At 54.4% G+C, this 22,730-nt stretch overlaps 2 protein-coding genes across 2 annotated transcripts in view; one reads left to right on the top strand and one right to left on the bottom strand.

Annotated features, from left to right (window-relative positions):
- Window positions 1–755: 755 nt before the first annotated feature.
- On the top strand, window positions 756–13,012 carry ARX (aristaless related homeobox). Its single transcript, XM_030306328.1, has 5 exons — window positions 756–1,147; window positions 2,879–3,755; window positions 6,388–6,433; window positions 9,248–9,576; window positions 11,823–13,012. The coding sequence occupies exons 1-5, from the start codon at window positions 952–954 to the stop codon at window positions 12,061–12,063; spliced, it is 1,689 nt and encodes a 562-aa protein (XP_030162188.1). The 5' UTR covers window positions 756–951; the 3' UTR covers window positions 12,064–13,012.
- A 6,367-nt stretch (window positions 13,013–19,379) lies between these two features.
- Window positions 19,380–22,730, bottom strand: part of POLA1 (DNA polymerase alpha 1, catalytic subunit) — a 303,264-nt gene continuing 299,913 nt past the window's right edge. Inside the window, exon 37 of the mRNA XM_030305566.2 lies at window positions 19,380–20,592. Within this exon, the coding sequence (XP_030161426.1) occupies window positions 20,447–20,592 (146 nt within the window). The 3' untranslated portion in view covers window positions 19,380–20,446. The remainder of the gene's footprint in view (window positions 20,593–22,730) is intronic.

Here is a 22,730-nt window from a genome sequence, read left to right as displayed (position 1 = left end):
TGCTCTAGTGAAGGCCGCGCTCCACTGGCCGAGCTTTGTCTTGAAGCGGACTTTTCCCAGAGTTAAAGACGGAGGTAAGAGAAGTCGGGGGACGCTGCAAACCAGAGAGCAGCCTCCCGGCTCAGGGTGAAGACTAACTGCTCGAGGCGTTGGGCCACAAGACAAAAGTGAGCGCTCAAACAGCGGTTGTTTGCTGGCGGCCATCCCCCTGACACCTCGGAGGCTCGTCCGGCCTAAAGAGGACGGCGACTGGGCGCCACTGAGGTCGAGGCGCTGTCCTGCGACCGCAATCCTGGCTTTGAAAAGTACCAAGTCAGTCTGAACGCGAGCCTCCAGGCCTCGCCTCCAGGAAGCAAGGTCCCCTGGTTGGTGGAAGGGGCGCACGGCGCCCAAGGGGCACCCACAGGCCTGACATCAGAATAAGCTAGAGCTTCGGGCCAGTCTTGAAGGGTTAAAGGGGAAGCTGCGGGACGAAGATGGATAAGTTAGAAAGTTGTTAGTTAAAAACAAAAAAAAAAGAAAAAAATGGTTTGGGTGACAGCCTGCTGTCCCCTCATCCTCCGCACCGCCCCCCCCAACCCCTCGCCGGCCTTTCCGGACTCCAGTCCAGGCTTTGCGCTGAGCCCGCAGCCCGGTGCAGCCCGGCCTCTGGCGAGAGCCAATCACAGTGCGCCTCTCAGCACGTGGAGGAGAGAGACTCCAGAGCTCCGCGCTCGCTGCTCACTACACTTGTTACTGCCTGTCCTGAGCGCGGAGAGGGCGAGCTCCGGCCGCGGGCAGGGCGGGAGGCAACAGCCGGCAACCGAGGGAGACAGAGAGGCGCAGAGACCGCAGTAATATCCACTATAACCAGCCATCTAACCCCACCCCCCAACACACACCCATTATCCCACCCTTCAGGAGAGGCAGCCAGCGGCCCCGCTCTCTGCGCCCAGGGAAAAAGCCCCAGCCATGAGCAATCAGTACCAGGAGGAGGGCTGCTCGGAGAGGCCCGAGTGCAAAAGTAAATCTCCAACTTTGCTCTCCTCCTACTGCATCGACAGCATCCTGGGCCGAAGGAGCCCTTGCAAAATGCGGCTGCTGGGAGCCGCGCAGAGCTTGCCCGCCCCACTGGCCAGCCGCGCCGACCAGGAAAAGGCCGTGCAAGGTAAGGTTGCGCTCACCAGGCACCTACAAAGAGCGCTGGGCACTGGTTTGGATGTTTGATGTTCGGGGGCCAGGGGCCTGGGGTTGTCAAAGTGGACATGGAGGAAAGAGAGAGAACAACTCTGAGGCCTGGTGTCTCAAAGAGCGGCAAACATCTCGCCAGGGGCTGCCTCTTCCTCTTTGCTTCCAGAAACAGAGGCCAAGCATCGCTTTGGAGGGGGTGGGGGCTTAAATTCTCGGTATTGAGGTCGTTTAAATACCCGCTTTGGTGGCCTTGGGAGTGCTCTGAAGAGGGGCGACAGGTCAGAAACAGCAGGTGCCTGGTGGACCCTTGTAACAACAACTTGAAGACAAGAACCCCTAAAGCTGTGAATAGGGGTCTCCAGACAGACTGAGCCTTGGTCTTTCCTCCCTGGAGGATTTCTTTATATGCGGTGTTCTCCCCACCCCTCCCCCCCGCCCTTTCTTTCTTTTTTTAATTGTAGATTACTTGTGACCTTTTAAACCCAAGCTTCGCAGAAAACATCTCCCTGGGATTACCCAAATGCTCCTTATTGTATTTGAAATGTATGAAATGTGAGGCTTCTGGGTACTATTTTTTCTCTGCTGTGTTATTTTTAAAAATAGAGTTGAAATATTTAAAAGGTTTTATTTTTTTTTTAATTAAAAATTCCAAAAGAACCGTCGTTTTGCCCCGAACCTGTTACGCTCAAGTTTCGCCTTGAGCTGACTGCAGAGGTATCACAGGGAAAGAATTGTTGATTTCTTTCAAAATCCCAAATCCAGCGGTCCAGCCGCAGGGCCACTTGGAAGACAGGAGCAGATGGCAGAGAAGGGGCCGTTTAAAATAAAACTGACTTTTTCCTTTTCTTTTTTTAGCCTGCAGTGGCACCTATGCCAGGCGCTTCCTCGAAGGGAAAGAGCGGCCTGTGCCTGTTGTACCCCCCTTATGCCCCCTCCCAGGCCTTTCGGAGCCAATTTTCTCCAGGACGATTTTTCTTTGCCTTTCTGTGCAAGGGGCCGTCGCCCCCTCCAGCCGCGGGCGGTTGGGGCACGGCCCGCGCTCAGGGCCACTGGGCCGCTTCCTCAGCCCCCCCCAGGGGTCGCTCACAGGGCAGCGCCCCTCTCGCCAGCCTGGGCCTGCGTGGCAGAGCAGCGGCAGAGGTCGTGCGCAGAGTTTTCAGGGTGGTAGTGATTTTTTTTCCAAGTTGTTGAATGTTTTCAGGTGCTCCCATGCCCCGAAATGAGGAGGGCAAAAAGTGAGAGAGAGAGAGCAAAGGGAAAGAAAAAAGAAATGAAGAAAGGACGAGGAGAGAGAGAGCGCGGAAAGCGCACAAAAAGGCAGGAAGGGGGAGAAGAGAAAGATGAGGAAAGAAAGGGGGGACGGTAGAGAAAGAAAAAGAGAAGGAAAGTAAAAACGAAAGGAAGAGAAAGAGGGAGAGAAAGAGGTAAAAGGAAGGAAGAAAGGAAATAAAGGGAAGAGTGGGAGAGGGCAAGGAGAGAGGCGAGGGGCGGAGGAGGACCGAAGAAAAAAAGAGAAAGAAACAAGAGAAAGAGAGAAAAAGAAAACGCAAGAAAAGTGGGAAAAAGAAGGGGGTCCAAGTCCGGTTGCACGCGGGAGGGGGGGCCGGGGCCTAGGCGCCGAGAGAGCAGTCGCGGGCCGGCCTCGGGCGGCGGCTCTGGCGGGGACGCCCGGCTGACCAGCGCGCTGACCGCTCTCCCTTGCCCGCAGGCTCCCCCAAGGGCAGCGGCGCCCCGTTCGAGGCTGAGCTGCACCTGCCGCCCAAGCTGCGGCGCCTGTACGGCCCTGGCGGGGGCCGCCTCCTCCAGGGCGCCGCGGCGGCGGCGGCGGCCGCGGCAGCGGCGGCCGCGGCGGCGGCCACGGCCACCGCGGGTCCGCGCGGGGAGGCCCCTCCGCCGCCGCCGCCAAACGCGCGGCCCGGGGAGCGGCCGGACGGCGCGGGGGCCGCCGCGGCCGCCGCGGCCGCCGCCGCCGCGGCCTGGGACACGCTCAAGATCAGTCAGGCACCGCAGGTGAGCATCAGCCGCAGCAAGTCGTACCGCGAGAACGGGGCGCCCTTCGTGCCGCCGCCGCCCGCGCTGGACGAGCTGGGTGGCCCGGGGGGCGCCGCGCACCCGGACGAGCGCCTCGGCGCGGCCAGCGGCCCCGGTGGCGCCCCGGCGGCGGGTGGCGGTACGGGCGCCGAGGACGACGAGGAGGAGCTGCTGGAGGATGAAGAGGACGAGGACGAGGAAGAGGAGCTGCTGGAGGACGACGAGGAGGAGCTGCTGGAGGACGACGCCCGCGCGCTGCTCAAGGAGCCCCGGCGCTGTGCCGTGGCCGCCACTGGCGCGGTAGCCGCCGCCGCCGCCGCCGCCGTGGCCACCGAGGGCGGGGAGCTATCGCCCAAGGAGGAGCTGCTGCTGCACCCAGAGGACGCTGAGGGCAAGGACGGCGAGGACAGCGTGTGCCTGTCAGCGGGCAGCGATTCGGAGGAGGGGCTGCTGAAGCGCAAACAGCGGCGCTACCGCACCACGTTCACCAGCTACCAGCTGGAGGAACTGGAGCGGGCCTTCCAGAAGACGCACTATCCAGACGTCTTCACCAGGTACGCGAGGGGGGCGGTCGCGGCTTTCGCGGCGGTAGCTAGTGGAGAGCTCACGCGGGCCCCAGGGAGGGAAGGCGGGTGGGCAGGGGCCCCGGGTTCGAGGCAGGGGCTTGGCTCCTGGACTCTACCCAGGTGTGCCCTCCCAGTGCACCCACCCCTGCTCACCAAAAACTACCCACACCCAACCCCACCCCTACTCCGGGCTTTAAGTTTGGACTGGGATGATTTCTTTCCTTCCCAAAGTCTCTCCAGTTTAATTTTTTCAAATTACGAGTTTTAGTTAGAGAAGAACGGCCTCTCCAAAGGGTGCCTGAACGCACCACCTTGGAGGCACGCGTACCCCAGCGCACATACTCAGGACCCCGGGCGCTTCGGTCCCGGCCAGGTCCCGGGCGAGGCGCAGGAAGCGCCGCGGGGCCCTAGCGGCCAAGGCAAAAACAGGGGCTATTTTTGGCCACTGTGTGGTGCGCTCGCCACCCCCGCCTGATGCCCCAGGAGACTGGTGGGTATCAGTTACGCTGTTCGCTGTTCACAGTAGAGCTGGAGCCCTTGCCTGCGGAGGCCTTTAAAAAAGATTCAAGTTCTGTCGTTTGAGGACTCCTAAAATAACGGCAGGAAGTCAGAACTGGACAGGATTTGGTATCTGTACATCTGGGGGGCAGCCGCCAGAATCTTCCCCTCTCATTGCTGTCCTCTCTTCCCCCCCACACACATTAAGCCCAGCGTTCATTTCATGCACACGGGTTTACAGGGGTGGGACATGAATGCTGGCAGCCAGGCAGACAGTGGAGCAAACAGCTGGGGGGATTTTTCTCTTCGGACGGCTGTCCGGCCAGGGTGTTCCGCCTGATCACGCTCCAGTTCCCTCTTGCCCCAGTGTTTTGGGGAAAGAGGTGAGACGACTGAGCCCCTGGGCCCCAGCTTATCCATCCAACCTGGAGCGCTGGCTGCCTGGGGGCCTTCCTCTCCCACCCTACAGCCAAGATCTGGGCTCAGGCGAGGAGCCAGCGTCTGGGCAAACTTCCTACAGTAGGTCGGGAGAGAGGGCTGGGTGTCTGCCTGGCGCAGGGCTTGTCAAGCTCCGGCGGCTTGTTCACTCAAGACGTGTGCAGCTTTTCAATATGCATTTTAGAAGCGGAAAGCTGCCCACCCTTTTGAACCGCAGGAGACATTGCTGCTCAGAGCTGACGAGGCCCGAGCCAGCTCTAAAGTGTTGTTGATCTGGCAAGTAATGGCCAGTCTCTCTCCTAACCAGTAATGGAAAAGAGTTGATCTGGTGCTGGCATACACTAAACTTGGTCATCCCTTGAGCTAAAGTTGGTCCTCCTTATATCATCCAGTCCCTTCATTTTCTTTAAAAAAGAACACAAAATTTAAAATCTGTGTGTGCTGTCCAATAGCTAACTGGCCGACCTGCTTTTTGCATTTATCACACATGTGTGTTTCAAAAGAAGAAAACGATGCGGTGTCGATTGGCACCCAGGTCCGCCCTTTTTTACCTTCTCCGGGGGGAACCATAGTACGTGAAAGGGGGCAGCTCCTCTTCACCGCCCCGTGCCCACCCCTTTCCGACTGGGGGTTACTTAGAGCTCCTTAGTTCGGGCAGGGAGCCAGCCAACAGTGAGGTTTTAGATTTGCTGGTGCTCACTGCAGCAGGGGGGCGGCCGAAAGCGCTGCGCTGCTTGGTGAGCCGGTTTTCTCCTGGTCCTGAAGTTTCAAGTGTGGACTGGGGGGCCTGCCGGCAGTGCGGACCCAGGTCCCAGGCTAGGGCAGCCCCCGATCTTCCATATTAGCGGGGGTACAGCCAATTATTCTCTCAAGCTCAGATTTTCGGTAAACAGGTCGTACATAAGGCATTTTACAGCATCTTAATGGTTTCCTATTTGCCTTAATTGTCGCAATAATAACTGCAATGACGGGGTAGGGTTTCAGTTAAATCGACTTCCCCTGAGATGGGCAGGGTTTGTAGTGGGCACTGGAGTCAGGAGGTGCGCAGAATTTTGTTTAATCAAAAAATTACCCCACTGAACTCTTAACAAGCTTAACATATCTCCAGAGGGTAATGGGGAGTATGACCTAAGGGAAGAGGGAGGGAGGGAGGCGGGGGAGAGAGAGAGAGATGAAGGGAAAGGCGGAGAGCTGGAAAGAGAGGGAGAGAGAGAAGAGAGGGGGCAGAAAAAAAAATTTTAAGGCAGAAAGAAACCAAGGGCACGAAAAAAAATTTGTGGTTGAGTGCTGAGTTCTTCTCGCATGTAATATGAGGACAAAACAGGGTATGAGCGTTGTGTGCCTGTGTGTTTCTTGTCTAACTCTGGCTTAAGGGAGAGTGGGGGCGAATCCGAGTGCCCAGTTCGACTCAGAGACTCAAGAAGCCACGCTTGTCACTCTTGAATATAGGATGATACACTACAACATCTTACATCAAGCAACGGGTCGTGTGTTTTTATGTTTTCAATCAAATAGTAGGCACTTGAGTGGTGAAGGGATCACGATGCCCATATGTTTGGGGGTGAGGGCAGGCAGGCAGCCAGGAGAGGCCCTGATGGAGGAAGCCTGCCAGAAAGGGGGAGATGGCTGGGAAGGTTTGCTGGAGCCTGCTGTGACCTCCTGTCTGTGTGTTACTTTCTTATAGGGAGGAATTGGCCATGAGGCTGGATTTGACTGAGGCCCGAGTCCAGGTGAGCTGCGCTGCAGAGAGCGGGGAGGCAGGGGTGGGGGGAGAGTGGGAGAGAGGGGAGTTGATGAACTGGTGTGGGTTGAGACCCCCTTTGTAAAATGAAGAGGGGCAGAATCAGAAAAGCAGATCCAAACACACATGCCCCAAAAGATTAAAATATGGAGACCTGGGAGGTTGGAGGGGAAGGTTTCTGGGTTTGGGAGCCTTGAGGGAGGAGTCCGGGATCAGAAGAGGGGTTTCAGGGCCCCTGAAATGCAGTCAGGAGCCCCCTGGTTCCACAGCCCCTGTAGGAAACAATCGGAGGAGTGACTTCTCCTGATTGAAATAATGGGATGGAGCATGGATTTGGTTGTTAGACAAATCCGCTCAGCTCCAAGCAGGTATTTGGCTGCGATTAAGTCTCCAATCGGGCTTCATAAAAGCCCACTTAGTGCTAGAACAAACAGGGCCATTTGAAGGCAAAATGCTGTTTGATTTCCCCTCCGCCCGCACAAGGAGCTGGCTAATGCTATTTGATTTCCCATTTTTTATAGCAATGAGCCCACATTGATCTAATAGGGAGTGAGTGCAATGCTATTAAAGGTGTTTGCAGCCCCATACCAGAGTGCATTTCCGAACCCAGGCCTCATAACCAGAGAGACGATCAACACTGGGCAGCCCCGACGGCCAACAGAAAACAGATGTCCCTGGGTTAGGAGCTGAGTGAATCACTTTACAGTCAAAATCAAGCGCTGATAAAGCACAATAAATTCCATATGGCTCATTTAATACACAACAGCTTCTTGCATTAGAGGGCTAATGATGAGGCCTGTCCCCTCCCTTCTGTTGACACATTTCTCCATTGTCAAACAGAGATGTGACAGCAACTCCGTGTTTTCAGCTCAGGGGAACGAGTCGTGGGAAAGTTAAATAACTTTTAAAAAGAAAGAGAGCGCCCCCTCCCCTTCTCCTCTCTCCCTATTCACTGGAGAAGATGTAATTAAGTGAATATGAATTATTAGAGTCCTTTCGTTTACCTTTGGGGGGCCTCAGAGGTATTAATTCAATAATGAGGAATTGCAGGGGGACATCTTGATAATTGCAGTGGAGCCGGGAGAGATGATCTGTCTGTAAAAGGTTTCCACGTTCTTTGAGGGCATTCTGCCTCCCCTGCCCCCCTCCCCTCCTTTACTCCTTTCACTGCCATCGAAGAGTGGCGGATATTCTCGTCTAGACAGATTTGGATACACAAAAGCTGCCCACCCAGCCTGGTCCCATCTAGTCTTACTTTTTCAAGCCTCTGAATTTCCACACTAGAGTGTTTCTCCAATTCACAAATAGATTATTCCAGGGCTGTGGAATGTTATGGATGGGCTCCTGCGCATCAGGATTTTAAATAATCAAACGATTTGGATTCTCGATTTTTCTTGCCATATGTGGCTGTCTAGAAGTCAAGCCAAGCTTAGATACTAGTGCTAGTAAGACAGCCTCCAGTGTGTCTATATGAAAGGCGTGGATGTCTTTAAAATAAAAAAAAAAAAACCCAAACAAATTCCTCCAGGATCATTTACATTATGTTTTTAATATAACTCTGTATAGCCCCGGAGTTCATTCTTAATTTTTAGACTTGTGTGCAGGCATAAACCCCAACCTAAAAATATTAATGCCTTCAGGGGAGAAGGAGCATATCTTCTTAGCTGTGGGTGTGACGAACAGGTCACGTAAAAATAATTTCATGCGCCTGGGAGTTATTTTTAGACTATGGTAGCTGCCACATTTCAGGTAAAGGTCTCTACTAAAACTGCTTTCTATTAACAATTAGGAAGATACCTTGTACTAAAATTCTCCCCCAAACCTAGAACTATCTTATTTAAATAGCCTATTTAAACCACATCCTGCAAAGAAAGAAAGACCTGTTAGCTCTGAAGACGTGTAACGTCTACAGCTATCCTACACTCTCATTTCGATTTGTCCAGGTTGCTGCATACCTGGTCCCCGCAGTCAGTGCCTTCCTGGGTTGGAGCCGGGCCCTACACGGGGCCCCTGCGCGTAGCAGGCCGCCTACCCTGTCTTTCCTTTCACGGAGGACTAGCCCCCACAATGCGGGCTCGTTTGCTTGGGTGTTCCTTCCCTCCCTCCCAGCTTCCCCCAAGCCTCAGAATCCAGCTTAGTGCTCTTAGGTGTTCAGTAAATATTTCTGGAAAGAATAAATGAACAGCCTTCCTGAGGTCCCCTCTTCAACACAGCAGAGATTTTGCCAGCTCTTGGGCAAACCTGAAATCCGCGAGAATAGCTGATGGGCAGCGACAGGCTGATACCTACTCATCTCTGGGTGGCTGCCCATAGCCAAGAGTCCCTATCCAACCGAGCTTTCACATGGTTTGTGCTACTCGTCGCACATAACAGCCTTATGAGTGAAGTTTTATCATCACCATTTTACAGATTAGAAAACCAAGGTTGAGAGAGGTTTAAGTGACGTGCCTAAAGACGCACAGCAAGCAAATGGCAGCGGAGACGTTTAAACCTCGGTGTCCCCATCTCTAAACACACGGGACCATTTTCTTCCAACTGGGAAAGGAACGAGGCTATTTGAAATACGCACTGGAAAGGGTTTGCTTGTCCTGTATTTCCTGCTGGCCTTGAGTTTGGGCTCCTTTTCGCCTCTTGTTTGGCCCTAGAGGTGTCTTTGAATCACCCGAGGCCAGAGAGGAGCGAGTGGGCGCCGGCCTCAGCGGAAAGGAGGAAAGGTTCCCAGCCGTGGGGGCGGGGGGGGGGGGGGGGGGGGGGGGGGCGCGCGTCCGGATCCCCGCCGACCCCGGCTCTCTCCGCCTTGCAGGTTTGGTTCCAGAACCGTCGGGCTAAGTGGCGCAAGCGGGAGAAGGCGGGCGCTCAGACCCATCCTCCGGGGCTGCCCTTCCCCGGGCCGCTGTCGGCCACCCACCCTCTGAGCCCCTACCTGGACGCCAGCCCCTTCCCCCCGCACCACCCTGCGCTCGACTCGGCCTGGACGGCCGCCGCTGCCGCCGCCGCCGCCGCCTTCCCGAGCCTACCTCCGCCTCCTGGCTCGGCCAGCCTGCCGCCCAGCGGGGCGCCGCTGGGCCTGAGCACTTTCCTCGGAGCCGCTGTGTTCCGACACCCGGCCTTCATCAGCCCTGCGTTCGGCAGGTAACGCGCGGCCTCGGGAGTCTGTCTGTCTGTCTCTCTAATACACACAGAGAGCCTGGGGTCAGGGAGGAGCCGGAGACAGGAGACAGGTAGTGGCTACACCACATCTTTGCTCTTTGGCCAACTCTTAGAGATTTAGTCAAAGAAAATACTCTCTAATTTTGCCTCAATGTGGATCTTGAAGGGAATGACTTGGGGCCGAGTGGCATAGGGGAGGGCGGTGGCAGTAACAACAACCATGACAACTGGGAGTGTCCAGTGGAAGCTGTGAAAGTACCATTTGAAGGAAGCACCAGCTCAGGCCATAGGTGGTGTGTGTGTAAACGTGTACACGTGTAGGCTACAGAGCTGGGATGACTCTTCAAATTTTGCCAAAACCCTTCCCCATGCTTCAGGGCCTGGCAGAGCAACACAGCCCTGGCTTCTACAGGAATCCTGGAGCCAGGGGCCCTCTGGGTGCAAAGAACTCTTTTTTCTTCCCCAGACTCTAACTTCCCTGTCACTCAAGTGACCCGCTGCCAGCCATCCCCCATATGTGCAAGCCCCGACCCTCACTGCGGCACAAGACAACGAAATAAAAGAAACCGTTCATCGTATATTATAATTCCCTTTCTTTAAATGAACATCGAATGATGAAATAAAAAGTCTGTATAATCACACAGACAAAGAAACAAAGGAGGGATGTATTAAGTTGGAAAGTGCAGTGAAAATAAAACTGAATGCAGCTTCAATGATCTCTCTTTGGGAGAACAAAGAAATAATAGATTCATCCAACGGCGCAGCCACTTAACAAAAAATCATCTGAGAGAAAATTTTTTAAAAAAGACACGAAGGAGAAGTAGTTTCACGTAACAAACCGATAAAATAAACAGCAAGTGCACCGAAGTGTGTAGTTAGTGACTCAGTTTACCTAGTGGAACCAGAGCATCTTACGCCCCCTCCAGGACACACTCTATTATTTTTTCTGAGCAAACAATTTTAAGTCCTGTGTACCTCGCGTCCCCCACCTTTCCCTTCTGACAAGTGGCTCATAAAAGCCGGCAGACCCCGGCTGGAGCACCTGAGAGATTTGGAGAGGCTGGAAGAGGAGTGCGGTGGGGGTGGCATGAGGGGTAGAAGGTGGCCTGGGAGAAGCGGGAGGCTCTCCTCGAATCCTGGTGGGCTCATTTCTAATGACGGAAACTGAGAATTAGCCCTGCAGGAGCCCAGAGCCAAAACCATGGGCGTGGGGCGGAGGTGGGGGGGGGGCGGGGGCGGGGGGGCAGGTAGGGTTGGGGTGGTAGTTGGGGTGGGGTGGCCGGGGACGGCTCTGGTCTCGGCTGCAGGACCGCTGTGCCGTGCGAAGGAGGTGGAGGGAGGCGCCGCGAGAAGCAATCCCGGCGCCGACTGGAGGCGGTGGCACGGACTAGGGTCCCGGGCTTGGGCGTCGCCGTGCACCGCCCGCGGGGGTCACGGGTTCGGGGGGGCTCTCTGGGGCGAGAGGCTGCAGGACACAGGGAGGGCGATGGGGAAGGGGTGTCGTTGCGCCCGGACGCGGGGCGGCGGGCGGGTCCGAGCGGCCTACCGAGCGGAAATCCACAGGCGGGCGCCCCACACCCCCACCTCGCGGTCATTGGCTGGGCACGGGCAGCTCGGTCTGGCGCGGGAGGGCGGCCTTGTCGGCGGGAAGGCCGACAAAGAAGGCCAGCTCTCCCAGGGCAAAAGGAGTCCCCGGCCGAGAAGGCGCCCTAGGAAGAGTACAAGGTCTGCAGCCTAGGTCTCGCTCAGCTTTAATGCCACCTTCTCGCTTCTCTCTCTTTTTTACTCCTCCATCTCTCCTCTTCTTTTTCTCTTTGTCTCTCTTCTCTCTTCTGGCAAGTGGAGCTCCCGGTCTGGGAATACAACCCTTTCTTAGGCGAAACCACAGAATGCAAGCAACTGGGCCGTGGGGGTTTGGGTCGCAGGACCTGCCTCCGCCCCGGCTCTGCTCCCTTCAGGCTCTCTGGCCCCATGGCCTTTTTTTGTTTGTTTTTTTCCCTCCGTCGGTTCCCTGCTCTAGTAAAGGCCTCTCAGAGCACCCCAGCCTAGCGCCCATGCTCCCCAGCCCGTGGCCCACCCTAGCCCTGCGACTCCGGGCTTCTGCGGCGGCGCCCGTCTGCGTCCTTCTGTGGCCCTCCGCTCCCCTGGTGAGAGGCGGCGGGAAACGCCGTCCCCGGCGCCGCGCTCAGCTCCCGAGGCCGTGACCGCGCTGTTTGCTCTCCCTGCAGGCTCTTTTCCACCATGGCCCCCCTGACCAGCGCGTCGACCGCGGCCGCGCTCCTGAGACAGCCCACGCCGGCCGTGGAGGGCGCGGTGGCGTCGGGCGCGCTGGCCGACCCGGCCACCGCGGCCGCAGACAGACGCGCCTCTAGCATAGCGGCGCTGAGGCTCAAGGCCAAGGAGCACGCCGCGCAGCTCACGCAGCTCAACATCCTGCCGGGCACCAGCACGGGCAAGGAGGTGTGCTAAAGGCTGCCCTCCACCCTCGCGCCCCGGGCGCACCCCGAAAGGTCACCTCACTCAGCACCACTCAAGACCAAATGGAAACAGAGGACCAGCACACTCCCGAGACGGCACTGAGAGAGCGCGGCCGCCTTCGCAGCAGCCCGGATGCGGGCAAGGCAGCCCCTGGCGCTACCGGACGTGGCACCTCCTCGGCTGGCTGTCCACCCGCCCCTGCCCCTGCCCCTGCCCCTGCCAACCTCGCTCCGACTCTGAACATCCACTCTCTCTCGCTCTTACTTTACTGAAAATATCGGGGAGGTTGTCTCTCCAAGACGCCTGGTATTGAAGTTAAAAAATTAAGAAACCCAACCTCTCTTCCTCCTGACACCCCACTTAGCTTTTTTTTTCTCTTCTTAAATAGCATTTTGGCGCTCTAAGTTGATCCCCCCAGCGTGGGCCCCGGTGTGAAGCCAGGGCCAGGGAAGCGAATGCGAATCTGTAAGATAGCTAACAGTGCACTTAACGGAAAGGGGCGTCTTGTTCTTGTTCTCTTCTTTATCATACACCAACCAAGGTTTTTATATCAAACCAAAGGGAAATACTCTGCTAGAATATGGACTGTTGAAGTCACCAAACTGTGATTATTGATTCTGTACATACCATTGTTATTAAAAAAAAAAAAAGAACAGAGCTTTGTATATTTGAAATGTTATAACGCAATTGCACTCAGCGTGGTATGGTAAAAGTTTGTCCTCCTGTAGATTCTTACTGTGTTGTAGATACGGTAGGGTTCCTAGACAAATATTTATGTACTCAAGCCCTTTATTTAACTTATTAACTGTAGAGGCTTCCGAAACCTTCAAGATAAAGGCAATGGTACAGTACTTTTGTGTAATGTGTAATTGTTATCACTTTTCCTTGCTATCTAGTGGAGAAGTGTCACGCTCAAAATAAAAAAAAAATTATATGTTTAACAAAAGGAAGTGTGAATGCTCTATGCAAGCGCTGAGGGGACAGCGGACAGGCCCCCGCAGAGGCCGGGGCGGGGGGGGGGGGGCGCTCTGGCGCTCCGGCACCTCCTCGGTTTATTTGCATGCGCGTTTTCCTGGCAGAGGCCCTTGGTTTGAATGTGATCCTCAAAGGGATTCGGGTTTCCTGCAAAAGTTAAGGACGCCGCCGCCGCAGTTTCCTCCCGCGTCTCGGCTCCCACGGGTCGTTCCGCAGCGGGAGCCAAGGGTCCCGGGCTACGGACGTGGGGTGGACTCGAGGGTGGGTGGCCGTACCGTAGGCGTTGTTGGTGGAGACAGAAATTTGAAGCGAGCGGGAGTCTTAGCTAGGAAGGCGAAGGAAATTGTTCGTGGAAAGTGCCACGTAGCAAGGAAGTGCGCGGTCCGAGATGACAGGTAATGGCGAGAGCAAGAAGCCGAGGCGCTGGCTTCCGAGGGGGGCGGGCTCCAAGGTATACAGGGTATACCCTCGGGGAGGAGGGTGAGAGAGAGAGAGAGAGAGAGAAAGGAGGAGAAGAACGCAGAATCGGTGATGGAAAGGCAGCAAGGGGGTATCCAAGTGGCAGATCTTAACTCGACAAATGTCATTACATCACTTATCCAGACACTGGGAAATGTATACATTTGAAAAAAATCTAAACAACTCAGGTTTCCGGAGGAGACCAGAACAGATTTGCAATCTGTAACCCCCTTGGCGCACTCCTCCCCGCGCGGGGAACCGTAGCTTCTCCCTCCCCCCCGACCCCCCCTCCCCCCCGACCCTTCGTGCGCCACTCCCGGCGACCGCGGGGTAAGCCCGCCCGCGGGGGCTGGGTCTCGCCGACGCTCCCAGGGTGATGGGAAAGGGAAGAGAAGCTTAATTAGTTTCAATTTGTAGTAATTAGCTCGCCGGACCTTTGGGGAGAGGGGCAGGCGAGGGGGAGGGGTGCTGCCGCGGCGTGACTACCCGGCTCGCAGAGCGGGTGCCCGCCGCCCCGCCAGGCCGTGGGCCGGTCGGGCGCCGCGGGGGGCGGGGGCGCGTCTCCGGTCCGGCCGTCGGGCTCCGCGCGCGCTCCCGGGCCGCGCCCCGCAGAAGGCGGGGGGGCCGGTCCCCGTGCGGCTCGGGAGCGCAAGTGTGCGCGGCCGAGGGGCAGGTGCGGGGTCGGGTAGAGGTCGGCGGCAACTCCGGGGTGGGTAACCCGGTCGGCAGCTGCCGCGCGCAGGCCCTGGCGTCCTCCGCTCGCCGACGCGGCCCGGAAAGCCGGAGACCCCGCCTGCCGGGAACTTTGGGGAGCGCGCCCACGGGCTTCACGGGCTTCACGGGCCGAGGCTGCTCTCCGGCCCTTGGCCGTCGGGTGGCTCACCGCCACCCTGCTCCGGCTCTGGACTCGCGCGGGGGGGCGCTGGCAGGCAGGAGCCGCCCTTGCCTGGGGCGTGGGGAGCAGGCTGCCAAACACCTTTCGTCGACCGTCGTGGTCACGTACTCCTTCCTGGACTTCAGCGGGCCCGGCGGGAACTTTGGAGGACAGCCCCAAGATCTGAGTGTCTCAAACCTCCAGGCTCCACAGGATCTCCTGTGGCGAAAGGCCCTTTCCTGGGGGTGGGCAGGGTTACACTGGAGTTGGGAAGTGAGGATGGGGGAATGCAGGAAGAGCGTGAGGGAGAGGCTTTCTCTTCTTCTTCTTCTTTTTTTTTTTTTGGTGGTCAATATCAATTTTCCGTCGATTTTGGCTTTTTGTTTAGGTACGGCTTTTTTCCCCCTCCAGGCTGCCGGTTGGATGGTATACGAGAAACAGTACCATTCTTCCTGTTAATGAACTCTTTTTTAAGTCATTTTTTCTCATTTGACCCTTCCATGGAGCAGAAGCAAATTGCGTGAAATTACCTCCAAGGATTACATTTATTACCGGCCAATGAGAACCCCTCGCCTTGTTTTACAAACTCTTAATCCTATGTCATTCTGATGCCGCAAACAAGCCCGGTCCTGGGCCTCCTATTCTTTCAACTTTCCCCAGCTGGAGGGACCTCATTCTGCACTTAATATTCCCCATAAATATCACACGCTAAAGACCCCTGACTTCCAGCAAGTCCACATTAAACATGTGACATGTCACGCATGACAAACTCTGAGTATCTTTTCAAAGCAGCATTAAAAGCAAAGAAACCAATTTTCTTCTCCTTCCAAACCTCCCCAAGTGCTGAATGATGGGGATTGGAAAGAGCCACTGGAGCGTACTTAGGGGGATTTTATGAGATTTTCCAGAATGATTTAATCTTATTGTGAGCATTATTAATGAATGGGCAACCCAATTTGGCCCCAATATCTGGGAACGAGGTCACAATGCTGGGAGCGGCTGACCCCCCCCCCCCCACCTTAAGCAAACCTCTTCCACCGTGGAGGAGGACGTGCGGAGCCCAGGGGAGTTCAGGAGAGCCCCTGTGATGGGGACATAGATGTCCCCTGCACACGGAGGGCACAATGCCCCACCACCTGCTTTCCCAGGGCCACCCCTACGGTGTCTTGGGATGAGGAGTGATTGGGAGCCTCTGTGGGAAGGATGAGGGGAAGGGGAAAGTGAATTTGCTCCATTTTCAGACAGGCTAGCCAGATCTGGATGAGGCCCTGGAAGGAAACGCAAGAAGGGAGCAGTTGGCCTAATAACGTCCCTGTGTTGTCACCAACGACTCAGGGTTGGACCGCGGTCAGGGCGGGCACCGTAGGTTTGTGGTGGGGCAGCCAGGAGGTCCATGAGCTAGAGAGAGGGACTACTGGAGAAGGTTTGGGATGACTCGGGACTTGAAACTGAGACTTTACGTCGAGTCACGGGTAGTGGCGCCGGTCAGTTTCCCACTGTCGTCTTCTAGTAGCGCCCTCGCCCTCCGTAATGGGGGCAAACATTTATTATTATTGTTTTGGATTTGTAAAACCCAGAGGGACAAGGCACCCGCAGTTCTCTTTTTCGTGTCGTTTTGAGTGAGGAGATCTTGCTGGAATGGAAGCGGGGGGCTGATGTTAGAGGAAGGAAATCACACACGGGTTAGGTGAACTTGCGCTTGGAGGAAATAATGCGTACGTGAGCACGTGTGCGCGTGTATACACAACGGTGAGTGTGGCTGGATGAAGGGGATCTTCAACGGGGTCGGAGAGGGGATTCTGGAACCCCGAGTTCTGCGGAGCAACTGTGTTATTTCACAGCCAGTGGCAGGCTGGCTGGGGGGTGGAGCGGGGGTGGGGGGGGGGCAGTCAGCCTGACAAGGGGAAAAAGCGTTTTTCAGAGGAAAAAGTTGTGTTGCCTCTGGACGTTGTTAACTGTCCAGTTTGAAGCATACATTTTTTTTCCCTTTAAAGAAAAGAGAGCGATTACCAGTTATACATTAAGAAATGTCATTCAGTCATTTTTATTCATTCTCCGGAAATCTTCGTAAAAGCCTGAATCATACTTCTACAAGCAGCAATTTTGTTAATCCAGGGGGTTATTACTCTGGGCCCTTATTAGGTTCTACACCACTGCCAAGCAATCCTATAACCCTCTCAAAAGAAGTTTACCTCCCTGTTATAAAACCAGTAGTGGTATTTATACTGTGCAATAATTAGTGTATTACTTGAATCCACTAACACGTTCATTTTATCTCTGCACAAAACCTCTAGTCTGCTTATAGAAAGCTTGTGCCTCCTTTGGTGCTGGTAAAGTGGTGAAAGACTGAATTGAAGGCTGGTTGCACTTTCTGCTTTTGCCTCGCCTTAATTCCCATCTCTTTTTGCTCTCATCCAATTAGCACAGTGTATTAAGCGGTTTATCATCTCATAGTCAGCTATTGAGAGAAACAAGGCGAGCACTTTGCAATAGAACCTGCACTCCTTTGACACCCTCAGGTACTTACATATTCCACTGTGCTATGAATAATAGAGGAAGAATGGAGCGCTAATTCCCTCATCAAAGAATGCCTTGTCTGCTGCTTTGCTCAACAACACCATTCTGATCAAAAGAAAAGCAATAAAGCTTAGCATAACAAAACGAAACCTACTTATTAGCTTAGTGGTTAAATTAATGCAGAGCCGCTGCTATTCAAAACCAAGGTTTGAAAACAGCCTCCAACAACCTGATAATGCTGCCTTCGGGATGAAGGAATTTTAATCTGAAATTTGAGGCTGGCTCAGATGAGTTAATCTATTAAACTGCTATAAGGAAGCTCCACAGCAAACCGTTCAATTAAGAAATATTTAGGTGAGGAGAGACAGAGAGAGAGAGAGAGAGAGAGAGAGAGAGAGAGACAGAGAGAGACAGAGAGAGAGATTGAGAGAGAGAAGGGAGGGAAAGGCAAGGTGGCTTGAAGTCTGGGATGGGAGCACTGAATTGAGGGGCTGGGGGGTTCTGACAAGAGGATCTGGGGCTTGGTGTGTTTTTCTTAAAACAAGATAGGGAAATCTGTTTTTAGAGTTTCCTTATCTTTGCACCTCCTACCAAACTAATTGTAGGACACGTTCGAAAAGGCGTGTTGAGGTGTCTGTGTGTGTTTTGTGTGCTGGAGAGAAGAGGAGGGGGATGGTGGTGAAGGGCAGTGGATTCATCCTCTTTCAACATCCTCTCCCAAACTCCAATCTGTGAACTCTGGTTAGCCCCCCATGTCTTGGGCAAGAGTCAGAAGATTAACTCTGTCCGTTTCCCGGATAAATTAAAATCTTGAACATGGTCTGTGTAGGATTGTCAACTTCTGACCTCTCCTATGCCCCTTTATATGAAAGAGAGTGGAGGGTTAGCAAGTGGTGTCCGAGATCAATGGGCACCTTGTTAGAGGCAGATCCCGCTTACATTCAACAGGAAAGGTGCCCTTGGCAGAGGCACGGGGCCGCAAGAGAGCCGGGTTCTCCTGGGGCCCCATTTCCCAACTGGCCCAGATAAAACTTAGCCCGGAGGTTTAGTTAGTCTGGCCCAGTGCTCAAAATTTTATGCTAAAAAATTCACTGCCAAGTTGAGAAATGGAGACGCTTTATGGAGTATCAGGATTCCTGGCTTCTCTTGAAAACCAGATTGTGTGGCCACCCTGGGCCCCATCCCTCCCAGCAGCCCTCGGCAGCCTCTTCCCTCTTTGGACAGTCCCTGCCACTCTTCAGTGTGAACCTGGCTTGTTTCAGCCGTTCACTTTTAGCACTTGAACTTCGGATCCATGCCCGGGAGCCTGCGGAGACACACGGGTAGGCTCCCCCTGACAGAGAGGTGGGTGGCGTTTCTGCACCCCTCCCAACCAATGCCCCGTCATCAACTGACAAAACTCAAGGAGTCGAAACCTTTCTCAGAGAAATGGGAGTATGCTATGTGCCAACGTTCTGACAGAGAGACCCATGGGAATTCTTCATGCAAGTTGCAGTTTCAATTTTGTATGAAATTCTGGACTCTGTATGTGCCTCCCAGAAAAGCCCCTTCAGTAACCTGGAGTGACAAATCTGAGTAAGACCACATCAACTGCTGCATGAGCTCTTTTTGGGGGGCTGGACCATGAAACGCCGGACTTTCTATCTATAGAAACAGTTCCTGCCCTCACAGTGCTTACTAGCTCGACGCAGAGACGAGAAACAGAGCAGGCAGAAGTGATCTCAGTCTCCCGTTGTTTCTTGATGACTAAGTTAAGGATAATTCTCTGTATTTACCATAACCCCAGGTTCCAGAAACCAAATAAGACACGCCTTCTCTTTGGAAAGCAACGTGGGGGCGAGGGCTCCGGAAGCACACACTAGACAACTATCTAAAACCTTATGTGATAAAAACGTTGAAAACCACACAACCCCCTTAGTTCCCTGAAGCGACATGGCTGCTCCACTTCTGACAGGTGGTGGAGCCTGACTACCAAGGCATTCATTAATTAACCCCCAGGGCCCCACACCCAAAGTGTCTCCACTTAGAACCTGAATACAAGAGACAAAGGAGAAAGTGGGGGAGAGAAAAGAAAAAAGCAGAGCAAGATGGGAGACAGTTCATTTGCATTGCTTTAACAAGCGGCCTTCACTAGGGTCCGTGCTGGGTGACCGTGGTCTGATGGGGGGGCCTTTCTCCCAGGAGCCATCGGTCTTAGTCTCTCCAAAAACAGACACCACTGGGCTCTTGGCTTAGCTCTCAGGCTGTCCAAGTCAGCAAAGCACACGAGAAACCATACTTCATCTTGTAAAGGACCCTAAGTCCACAGGAAGTCTCCGGAATGCTGCTCAGGGCACTGGGACATACGCCACTGGGGCCTCTAGGAGCTGATTTCCAGCCAGGCTGAGGGCTGGGAAGGGGATGGCCTCCAGTCACCCCTTACTCCGGGCTGCCACCTCTGGCCAGCTCTTCACACCTGATGGAGATTTAGTGGAACTGCTTTCCTTTCAGAAATCTTTATTTAAGCAGGAAAAAAAACCCCACACACATGGCATATTTTTCTTTTAGAAAAACAGACAGGTAGACTTTTTAAAAAAATATAGCATAGTGTACAGGGGAAATATATCTTGTTAGTATAACCTTACATATAATGTAAGAATGGAAAGGCTGCTATACTGAAATAGATGTGGCTTCTGGCAAAGAGGGCACCATTCCGAAGAAATGAAAACACACACACGCACACAACCGCACCAGGGCCAATTAACCAAACCTCTTCCCAATTTCTTCTGAATACAACACAATGACCCTTGCCCCAAACTCTACACAGTTGAAAGGAAATGTTATAGGATATCAAATTATTTTCAATGTGCTTTCTGTCTGCAGAAACCTTTACCTGGATTTTCTACTTAAGGGGACAAAAAGGAATGCGAGTATAAAACACCTGCCCAGTATACGTGTGCGCATGCAATGGGGAGCAATTCAATAAACAAGTAGGCTCTGTTTCATCTATTTAGGAGACGCAAGGCTTCTCTACCCCACCCCTCGGCTACCTATATAAAAGACCAGACTAAAAAGGACAGCCACTCTTGGAGCCAGCGACTGGGGCAATAGTGGGGTTCAGACTGGGTTTAACTGGCATGTGAAAAGGCAAAATAAAATGTTAGCACTCCTACCAGGCTTCATAACTCTTTCTGGGGGCACCTCTGCTGAAGGCCCTGGGGCAAAGCGTGGGGTCCCTTGCGTTCCAGCCACTCTCAATTAATTTCTTGTCCCTCACGGACCTCTCCCCTAGGAGTCGAGTCCCAGATGCGCAGCTGGCTCTAGGCTGTGTTTCCGCAGTACATGATACGTTGTAATAGGAAGGCTCTTATGATGCTCTGATATTTGGTAGATGAAATACTGTTGCACTCGCCCCCACCTCAGTAATTCCCCTCCCAAGCCACACACGCACGCACACACGCACGCACGCAGTCCTAAAGGAAAAGTGATGCCAGAGGGAGCCGTCAGGACCCCGGTGGAGGGGTGGAGGCGGTGGGGTCGCCCACCCTGCTGCCTGCATCGCAGGCTCCCTCAGGGCCTCACGGCACAATCTGCGAAGAGCTTGCTGAGGTTCACTTCGGAGTAGCCACTTCGGGACAAGAACTGCTCTGCCGTGTTCTTGAGTTTTTGGTAGTCCTGACGAACTTTGGGGGTAAAAAACTGCTTCTTCCATTTATCTAAAAAGAAATAAAAATAAAAGGATTACAAGTCTCAGAGGAAGCGTCTTTAGAGACCATTCAGTATCCCTCAAGCACCAGAGAAGAGGGCGCAGATCCTGTCTGCACTTCCATGTCTCAGATGTCCTCCTGGTGCCCCGTTGCTGGTCTACACCAGGGGCCAGTCCCACGCCAGGGGTGCGGGTGAGTTCCCTAGGTTCCTCTCTGGAAGCCTTGGTTCTTCTACCCTGCGCGCCGCTTCCCAGCACCTAGCTGACTCCGGGGGCGGGGGACAGGGCCACGCTCCATGGATGCGAACTGCAGGTGCGCATGCACGTGCAGCAGCCAAGGTGAACTCCACCTGCAGCCACCACTCTCGCAGCGCTGTCGAGCATATGCGTGCAACTGAATGCAAAGTATGGATGCGGCAGGAAACACTGTCTCAAAAGAAGCCAGGGCCTCCCAGAGTCAACTCCCAGGAGCAGCTGGGCCTAGTCGGCTTCTTTGAGGCCCTCCGGTCTGTGTCCCTCTGCTACTCAAGACTCCTGTGTTGGAAGAGGTGAGGGGTTAGGCTGTCTGGAGGGCACCTGTCCGGTGGCGAGGTTGCTTTTTCTTCTCCATCCACACCGTGTACCTGTGGACTCCGGCATGCAGCAGCCGTTCCTCCGCTTCCTGCTTCTTCTACCCATGCATGCCTGGCCTGCCCACTCTGAGACGGGCACTGCCAGCCGCACAGAAGGTCCTTCCTTTCCTGCCCCACAGCCTGCTACTTGCACACTTGGTTCAAGGAGCAGTAGGGCCAAGACACTGAGGTGTGATCTTTTGAGGATAAGGGTGATTGATGCCTAGGGGAGGCAGCCCTGCCCAGGATGCTTAAGGCGACACAGTTTTGGTTCACAGCTGCTCAGGAACCCTGTGACGTGTTTGGCGAAGTCCACGTTGTTTTTTTTAACCCCCGTTTGCTGGCTGAAGAGACTGGGAGGTCCAGCCACTCACCCGAGGTCACAGAGCCGGAAATGTGCGACAGGGACATGCGAGCCTGGGTGGCCAGAACCCTGAGCCCCTACTCGAAGGTCAGGCACCCTAGTGCACCCCCTCTCCCTACCGTCACCCCTCCCCGGTGCCCCCGGAACAGGCACAGGCACAGGTGAGCATGGCATCAAGCATCGAGGGAGGGAGTACTCGTCAACCACCGGGAGAAAAACCCCACCGAAACAACAGAGCAACACTGCAATCTACCGAACACCCGCAAGATTAAAGCTGGGGCTCAAGATTTTTGTTCCTTAGCTCCACATTCACATTCGTCCTCCACAACCTTTTCTAAATTACGTCAAGTGCCTTTTAAGAAACAACAGCAAAAAGTTTGGTGGAGAGGATTTAAATGCCCAAAGGGGGTGGAAAAAGAGAGGCGAGAGGAGAGAGAGGGGAGGCATTAGTAGCCGACTACCGACTACCGATTACAGAAAGACACTTTGAAAGTTCTAATTATGGGAGTCTGGGAATACACAACAATGGCCCGGAGCGGCGGCCGCCTCCCTGCAGGCCAGAGCAGCAGGCCGGCACCCGGCGCATGTGAATGACACGAACGCAGGTGCTGACTGGGGAGCACATTTAAAGAGCTGCCGGAATAAGGAGCAGGGGAGGAAGGGAGAGGGCATCGCTCCTGATGTGTTTACCTCCTCTGCTGATGGGATATTGACTTTTCCCACCAGGTTGGTTAGAAAGGGGACTATTTACGCTGCCACACAGCAGAGTTAGAATGACAACCAGCGTCACTCGGTGCTCTTCTTCGTAAAAGACAAGTGTGACCGCCAGCATATCCCATAGCCGGTCAATACGGCCAAGGCACCATTGCATGCCAGTTAGACATGCAGATAAAAGCTCCCGCTTGCTTCCCCAAAGAGAATTTAATCAATAACATATGGAAGGTCTTCTAGGAAACAGAACTGCACGAGCTGGCACAGGCGCGTCAGACGGGGGTGCGGAGGGGGGAAAAGGGCTCGCCCCTTCTTTGTGGTTTTTCTCAGCCCCCTTCAGGCACCTAGGCCCCCCGCATTAGGCTTCACATGAAACCACTATCCTGTTTCCTGTACTGCTACACCCACCACTGTAGAACTCAAGGGAAAATACCGGTGTTAAATGGTGGAAACAAGTTAATG

The sequence above is a fragment of the Lynx canadensis genome, chromosome X, assembly GCF_007474595.2.
Source record: "Lynx canadensis isolate LIC74 chromosome X, mLynCan4.pri.v2, whole genome shotgun sequence".
NCBI classification, from domain to species: Eukaryota; Metazoa; Chordata; class Mammalia; order Carnivora; family Felidae; genus Lynx; species Lynx canadensis.
The sequence above is the reverse complement of the archived record's forward strand: the minus strand, read 5'-3'. Positions and strand labels throughout refer to the sequence as shown.

Coding starts and splice junctions, on each gene's coding strand:
- ARX (XM_030306328.1), top strand. CDS start 952: ATGAGCAATCAGTACCAGGAGGAGGGCTGCTCGGAGAGGCCCGAGTGC. Junction 3,756..6,387: donor TATCCAGACGTCTTCACCAG/GTACGCGAGGGG, acceptor ACTTTCTTATAG/GGAGGAATTGGCCATGAGGC. Junction 9,577..11,822: donor ATCAGCCCTGCGTTCGGCAG/GTAACGCGCGGC, acceptor CTCTCCCTGCAG/GCTCTTTTCCACCATGGCCC.